General features: G+C 47.7%; 2 protein-coding genes across 4 annotated transcripts in view; one reads left to right on the top strand and one right to left on the bottom strand.

Annotated features, from left to right (window-relative positions):
• The window catches only part of LOC100467119 (histone H2B type 1-C/E/F/G/I), a 20,939-nt gene that overhangs the window by 12,155 nt on the left and 878 nt on the right, over positions 1-7,906 (bottom strand). The window lies entirely within an intron of this gene.
• LOC100482289 (histone H4) lies at positions 1,086-3,580 on the top strand. Its single transcript, XM_034660132.1, has one exon. The coding sequence runs from the start codon at positions 1,125-1,127 to the stop codon at positions 1,434-1,436; it is 312 nt and encodes a 103-aa protein (XP_034516023.1). The 5' UTR covers positions 1,086-1,124; the 3' UTR covers positions 1,437-3,580.

Raw genomic sequence — 7,906 nt, forward strand, 5'->3', positions numbered from 1 at the left:
AGAAAGTTGTAGCCAAGTAGGATGCTCTGTTAGGCTCACCACTTTACAGGGGTGAATACGGAGGGGGAAAGCAGAGAGCATCCACGACAATATATCATAATAATGTAGAATGAGTGCTTATTTGCAGAGAGTAAAGACTTGACATGGATTATCCCTTTTAAACTTCAGTGCTCTGTAACTTAGACTTTCTTATACAGTTGCAAAGAAAAAAAAAACCGAGTGCAGACTGCCCAAGGTCCCAAAGCTCGCGGGGCAGCAGGCTGTCTCCAGAGCTTAGATGCCGAAGGGCCGGAGCACAGAATGTGGTGGCGGAAACCGCGCTAGCTCTCAGCTCNACCGAGTGCAGACTGCCCAAGGTCCCAAAGCTCGCGGGGCAGCAGGCTGTCTCCAGAGCTTAGATGCCGAAGGGCCGGAGCACAGAATGTGGTGGCGGAAACCGCGCTAGCTCTCAGCTCTGCGTAACTAAGTACACACTCAAACCACAAACTCGGGCCTCAGCAGAACAAGGCCCTCATCACGTTGGGATACACACATTTACAAACCTTCAGCACAAACTTCGGTGCTGTTGCCCCTGATTTGACTTTGAAAGGTGTACCGTTCTGCTTAGTTCCCCGCGTCGGGCTCTCCAGCTGCATCCCGGCGAGCCTGCCTTAGTGAACCAGGCATCTGTCTATGGATAAGACAAACAGAAATTTAGCAATCCGGCTCTGAGGAGCTTCAAACTTCTAGGGGCAACAGCGAGCAGCAACTAAATACTTCTGGGTTAGTCTGGGAAACGTGAAGGGCAAGTATGCGGCGTCTCTGTGGGAAGCGTGTGCGTTGGTGCCGGTACAGCGGCTGCAAGTGTTGCGGGCACACGCATACACGGATAACTATATAGGGGAGGATTTGTTGACTTACACCCCCACCCCCGCCCCGACCCCGGCCAGACTCTGGCTTCAGACGCCCCGCCTGCCGGGTCAGCGCAGCGCGGAGCAAAGGAGAATGAGGCGATGGGCGGGAACTGCGTGTGGTTCCCGCCCCTGAGCTTGCGGTTCTCAAACAGGTCCGTCACTTTACTATAAAACGGCTGAGTGGCGCAGTGGCCTGTAGCGTTTGTTGGGCTCGGAGGGTTGTTCTTTACCATGTCTGGTCGCGGCAAGGGAGGGAAGGGCCTGGGCAAGGGGGGCGCCAAGCGCCACCGCAAGGTACTGCGCGACAACATCCAGGGCATCACCAAGCCCGCCATCCGGCGGCTGGCCCGGCGCGGCGGCGTCAAGCGCATCTCCGGCCTCATCTACGAGGAGACCCGCGGGGTGCTCAAGGTGTTCCTGGAGAACGTGATCCGGGACGCCGTCACCTACACGGAGCACGCCAAGCGCAAGACGGTCACGGCCATGGACGTGGTCTACGCGCTCAAGCGCCAGGGCCGCACCCTCTACGGCTTCGGGGGCTGAGCACGCCCACCCCCAGCGGAGCGCTGCGTTTCTCAACCAAAGGCCCTTTTCAGGGCCACCTATCCACTCTTACGAAGAGCTGTTCATTTCTTAAGTAATGTTTGCGTGCAGGCCTTTGCAAGTTTTGGATCAAATTAATATAACTTGCTACTGTGTATCCTACCTTGTTTTTCTTAGTACAAATTGCTTTGGAACAATTTTAATCTAACGGGGAGAGCGTATATGTTCTTCGTGTAATCGATCGCCTCCAGCACTGTTTATACTTCGAACCCGGCAGGACGTTTCCACGTGCAGCTCCGCTTGTCTCCAGTGTCTGTTGGCTTGTAATGGCGAGTAATCTGGGACTTCTTACAGCGTCATGCAGTTTTCAGGTAATAGGTGAAGATACTGTTGATGGCATTCCACACATCCCAGGAGTGCGAATCTGGTCTTTCAAACTCACGTCTTCAAGATTCAAATCCCACCTCTACGGATCAGGAAAAAAGGGCTAAGTTCTTAAATGGGTTGCCCATTGTTCTGTCAATTTAGTCTCAGACGACTGTCAGCTTTGCCATTGTACACTTTATTGTGCTCACAATGGGTTTGATTTTGTGAAGAATCTGGGGGAATCCTTTCTCTGTAGCCTGGCCGTTTTCAATAAAATGTGCTCACTGGAACATAAAGGCATAGCTAGGTAGATGGGTCTCTAGCCTTAGGCAGGCAACATGTCCTGCTTTGTCTGGCAGCAGAGGGAAGAATGTAGCTAAGATCAACAGGAAGTCAGCAGAAATCACTCCCAGGTCTGGGCTTTAAAATCTTCCCTTTTCCCACCCGATAAGGTGATCTTGCTTGATCTAGCAGGGACAGCACGTCTTCGGGACACCAGAACGATGATTGAAGGACAAAGTGTCCTCCTTGGTCAGGAGGAGCACAGTTGCCCCCTTGGAGCTGGATTAATCACAGTGGATCCGCCCTGTGTGACATGAATAGCTGTCTTTAGGCTAATTTATTGTTGAATATCTGTTACGGCAACTTTACAAACCAAATACGGTTTCATTTTTCTCAATTTATGTAGCAGTGTGGACAGTCCCTTTGTTGACCTGAAACTGCTTTTAAGGAAAGATGATTCCAAATGGGCCTTTTCCCTTCATATCTGTTCTGCCATGTTCCATTCTTGACAGAATACAGAGTAGGGGCTCATTGCATATTAGAAACAAATGCGTGGACCATCCATATGTCTTAGGCAGTTGTAATGTGGGTATTTCAAAGTATTGTCTCTTTTTAGTAGAGCTGATCTTAACAATAAGTAGATCACAAACTCCTTTGAGAATGTGTTAGAAAATCTGCCTCTGGACATAGACATTTCATGGGCCACAGGTTCCCCTGCTGCTCATTCCAGGAACGCTCAGGACTCTACTGATTCCTGCCAAAACCTGGAGTCTAGGATTTCCGGGTCTGAGATCTAGACATCCAAAATGTAAGAGAGGAAAAGGCAGACATATTTGCATAAAGAACACTTTGAACAAGAATAATTTCATTGTTTATTTACTGTGGGCTGTAGACCTATATATTCTTGAGAAGTTAGATCAGGTCTTAACAGTTTGTAATTCAAAATGCATGATAAATAGCCCAATTTGAAAAATTTTGATTCTCAGAGGCCTGAAAGTACAAACTGATTCCGTCTCACATGATTTGGGAGTAAATAAAAACAATAAGGAGTTTATTTTCAGCCTGATTCTGGAAGAAGTCCATGAATTTTTCTTCAGGCCCATTGAACCTGTCTTCCATCACCAGTCTTGATAAATATACTAACAAGTTCTAAGTATGTAGTCTATGTCATTGAGCAAATCATAGATTAAGTTTACAAGTTCCCAATATCCCCTCACAGATAGAAAGAAAGAAAGAAAGAAAGAAAGAAAGAAAGAAAGGAAAGAAAGAAAGGAAGAAGGAAGGAAGGAAGGAAGGAAGGAAGGAAGGAAGGAAGGAAGGAAGGAAGGAAAACTGGAAACCTTGTACAGAGGGATGCTCAGTCTTTGTGTTTGTGTTGTCTTTGATCAGGTCCCTTAACCTCTCTGTGTCTCTGTTTTCCCATCTGTAAAATGGGATAACAGTAGAATCTACCTTATAGGTTTGGGGTGAATAAAATCAAAGCATTTTGTCCCGTGCATGGCACATGGTAAAAGCTTTATGTTTTCTCTTTCATTATTATGACTATCACTATTATCCTATTCCTCATGAAATTAGAGAGGCCCAGAGAAAAAGAAGGTGACTTTTGAACCATGAAGACATAGTCTTGAAGTCCCAAATTGCCATTTTTCTATCTTTCTGGTCTGTGGCAAATCACAACTGATTCCACCTTCTGTCATACAGAGAAGCTTCATATTTTTGTGAGGACTGAGTGAGACAACTCAGGGTAAATAACAGGATCATAGTTCAACAAATATGAGTTATGTATATTCAGAAGAAGTTGCCAGTATATGAAAGTTTTGTGGATTCAGCCATAAAAACTCAATTGCCGATCATTTAAGGGAAAAAAAAGTCTTTTGAAAGAGAAGTTCCTTGACCACTCTGAAAAATCGCTGGGTCCACAGGCCTTTCTCTTCTGTCCCTTTCCCTGGTTCCTCGAAGAGTCAGTCTGTTAGATCAGGCTGGGGAGGTGCTGGCTCCGATCAAATATAATGGCCCAAGAGAAAGGGTGACAATGTGGGGACTCTTGGGACCCAGGGAAGAGGCAACAATCCTGAGCCCTGAAGCATCCCATATGCTGGGTTGCCCTTTAGTGCCTGTACCCTGAATTTCCAGTGAGTTCAATTTACGACAACTCAGTGTTCTGTCTGTTCCCCTCTCAGCAGCCAACACAGCAGGCTGGCTGCCTCCTCCTTCCTGAAACACTATTTCTCGACCTCGGGGACTCTCCTCCCCTGGTTTCCTTCCTCACCATTCGGCTGTCTCCTTCCTCTCTCTAAAGTTTGGAGTGCTTCCTTATTCTCTCCATGGGTAAATGCCACTTTCAATGTGTGCCAACAACCGTAAAATTTCTATTTCCAAATTCTCCACAATGTCTGTGTTCAGTCCCCAAGTTGTTCTGATTTCCAGACTCCAGGTGCAACAATGCACTTGACCCTCCAGTGGAATGCTTCAGGGGATTTAAATATTGTCATGTCCCAGTCTCTGAAACCTCATCCTGTCCTAGAATTCTGGATCATTCACCCAAGAATTTCAGCAGCTCTGTAAGGTGTGGGTAAGCATACAACCTGGAGACACACTGTCGGCTCTAACCCCTGCCCCACACCTTGCTCATCCCTAGTCAACCAGAAGGAGAGAAAAGCTGTGTCTAGATACTGTGGGTGTTCAGAGGACGAAGTGAGCTAACATTTGGAAAGAGTTTGGCAGTCTCTTAAACACGTAAAGTGCCCAATAAACGTCAGCTACATGTTTCTTCACCCATGAAACCTGGTTACTCAATAGTCTTTGCCCTTTCTCCTCCCATAGCACCTGTAGCAATTTCACCAGGGTTATTGCACTAACGTTTCCATTCTTTCTTCTGCTTGTTTTTACCTTTAATCCCATAAATACCATTTTGCACACAACAGCTTGGGTGTTTTCAAACTCTAAGAGTTTCTCAGGGCACAATAAAAATGTGGGTGCCTTCCTTGACCCACAAGGTCTGACATGTTCAGGCATCCGTTTAACCCCCAGCCTTGTCTCCTAACACCTTACCTTTGCTTACTAGTCTCCCAGATCCCAGCACTTCCATCCTTGAGCACAAACTCCTCCCTGCCCTAGAGCTTTTTGGAACCAACAGTCCCTTGGCCTGGAATTTGTATCCTCAAATGAGGGTGATTGGTTCGCTTGACAGGAGCATCACCTAGTCAGTATCACGGCACCTCTTTTATTTCAAATAATTCCATAGCAGTGAGAACTCCTATTTGAAATGATCGAGTTGAGGAATCAGTGTGTAGGTGTTCTCTCCTCACCCACGAGGATCTCAGCCCCAGAAAGCAGTCTCTTGTCTGTCATGTTTATTGCTATAGCTTAATGCTGCACACAGAGGAAATTAATCGGTGTTTGACAAAATAAAGGAATCGCTTCAACTGTCTCCTGATTTTTTCCACCACATTTTAAGAAAGATTTTATTTATTTATTTATTTAAGAGAGAGCAAAAATGGGGGGAGGGGTCCATGGAGAGGGAGAAGCCTATTCCCCTCTGAGCAGGGAGCCCAATGCGGGAGGGGGGGTGGGGGGCTGGTCTTGATCCCAGGACCCTGTGATCATGACCTGAGACTAAGGCAGACATTTAACTGACTGAGCCACCCAGGTGCACCTGATTTTCTTTCCTCATATCCCATAACAGAAACCTCCACACTGGAGTGGGTTTGGTTAGCTTCTTATCCAAGTATTAGATGTTCTCAAACCATAGCAGCTGGAAGCAGCATTCGTGTCTGTGGGAACTTGGTGGCTCAGTCAATAAAGCATCTGCCTTTGGCTCAGGTCATGGTCCCAGGGTCCTGGGAGAGAGTCCAGCATCGGGCTCCCTGCTCACGGGAGAGCCTGCCTGCCGCTCCCCAGCTTGTGCTCTCTCTGAAAATGAACAAACAAATAAGAAAGCCAAGTTTCCAGATTTCCCCCAGAGCTAATGAAACAAACTCTGGGAGTGGGGCCAACAATCTGTCCTCTAAGAAAGCCTCCAGGTGATTTCGACGCGCCTTCAAGGTTAGAAGCACTGCTCTGCATCCTCGGGACATAATTCCGTGCTGGCACTCAAGTGTGAATGAACCAAATGGTTGTTCCTTCTTTCTGCCTAGAAGGCCTTTGTATCAGACAGTGCCATTTCCCCTCCTTCCTAACACAGCCTCAGTTTTGTTCTGGTCTTCCCCTCCTCACCGCCTTGTGCTCCAGGGAAGACAGAGTGTCTCTGTAGTATCAGGGATCAGGTCCTGATTCAACCACACTAGTCCTGAGGGTCCCAGACACATACTGATGATTGGTTTGGGGCTGGGAATACAGCCAGTTCTTTGTGGCTGTGAGAGTCTAACAATGCAGATCAGCTGCCCCAATAATTTTTTTTTTAAAGATTTTATTTATTTATTCGACAGAGATAGAGACAGCCAGCGAGAGAGGGAACACAGCAGGGGAGTGGGAGAGGAAGAAACAGGCTCCTAGAGGAGGAGCCTGATCTGTGGCTGGAAGGCTGGAATCACACCCTGAGCCGAAGGCAGACGCTTAACCTCTGTGCCACCCAGGCGCCCCTCCAATAATGTTTTGATGGAGCTGAAGAGTGAGTTGTTGATGAAAAAAACCTGTGTGCCTGTGCCCCTGTGTGTGTGTGCTGGGGACAAAGGTGGAATCAGGGGCATTTCAGGAAGAGAATATTTGCAAAGGCCTGGAGGCTGGAGAGGTCTCGGGAATTCTAAAAAGTGTGAAAAAGTAAAACATGAAAAAAAAAAACATTGGGGAGACAAAAAAGAAGAGAAAAACAATCCTCTGAGGTTTGGTTTGGGTTTTAGGTGAGGGGTAGGCTAAAGGGCTTGAGTTCTGATTCCATGCAGAAGGGGGATCACTGAAAGGCACTGCGAGGAACCGCACAGAATCAGGTATGCTTTCTCACACAACTACTCTCCCTCTGGAACGAAAAGTACATTCACTATGGACAGAAGAGTTTTCGGATCATCTCAAACTGAAATCAAGATGATCAGAAAAAGCTGAAGTGCAGTTGAAATTTGGCAGCCTAAGAGCAAATTCTTGTTGTTTCTTTGTGCTTATTTTGCCTTTTTGAGAGAATAAAGGGAGACCAGACAGACTGGCTGGGAAGCCTGGCTGGGAGTGTCTGGAGGACAGGTTAGCTATTCCTGGGTGCATTTGGTATTTCTGTTTACAGGTGAGGTGCTGGCAATCAATCTTCCTCACCGAAATTCCAGAAGGAAGCCCGTAATGTCACAATGCCTGGAGAAATGAGGGAAGGAGACAAATCCTGCTTTTAATTTTCAGGGCTTAGGCCCTTTGGCATTACCTGATCACAAACCAAGCCTTCCAGACTTTGGTGTCTAGCATCCGAATGTTAAAACGCCATGGCCCGAGTCCACACTTTCAGCTCTCCACCCACTGACCTTACTGGGTCCCTGTCCTTTTCTCCCGGACCTCCCCCCACCCCACACACAGCTGCTCAGCGGAGCTGGGGAACCAGAGCTGGAGACAGGACAGGTGGACGGCTTGGAAGGGAACTTGCAAGTGACAGGAAAGAACGGACTGGGGGCCGCTGAGCCAGCCAGCCCTTATTCTGGGGCTGCACTAGGGAGGAGGAGACTGCGGGGGGTCATGGGGAGTCGGGGAAGAGAGTGGGAGACGAATGCATTCTTCTCCACGACACTCTAAAAATCAAATGTAATGATCGCCTTTTCAGGGCAGCTTAAGGAGGAAAGCGGCGGAAACACGACAAAAAACTGGTAAGCACCTTAGTGTCCTTCCTGGAGAGCTGCAGCCGCCCACCACCC

This window comes from Ailuropoda melanoleuca, chromosome 5, assembly GCF_002007445.2.
Source record: "Ailuropoda melanoleuca isolate Jingjing chromosome 5, ASM200744v2, whole genome shotgun sequence".
NCBI classification, from domain to species: Eukaryota; Metazoa; Chordata; class Mammalia; order Carnivora; family Ursidae; genus Ailuropoda; species Ailuropoda melanoleuca.

Coding starts and splice junctions, on each gene's coding strand:
- LOC100482289 (XM_034660132.1), top strand. CDS start 1,125: ATGTCTGGTCGCGGCAAGGGAGGGAAGGGCCTGGGCAAGGGGGGCGCC.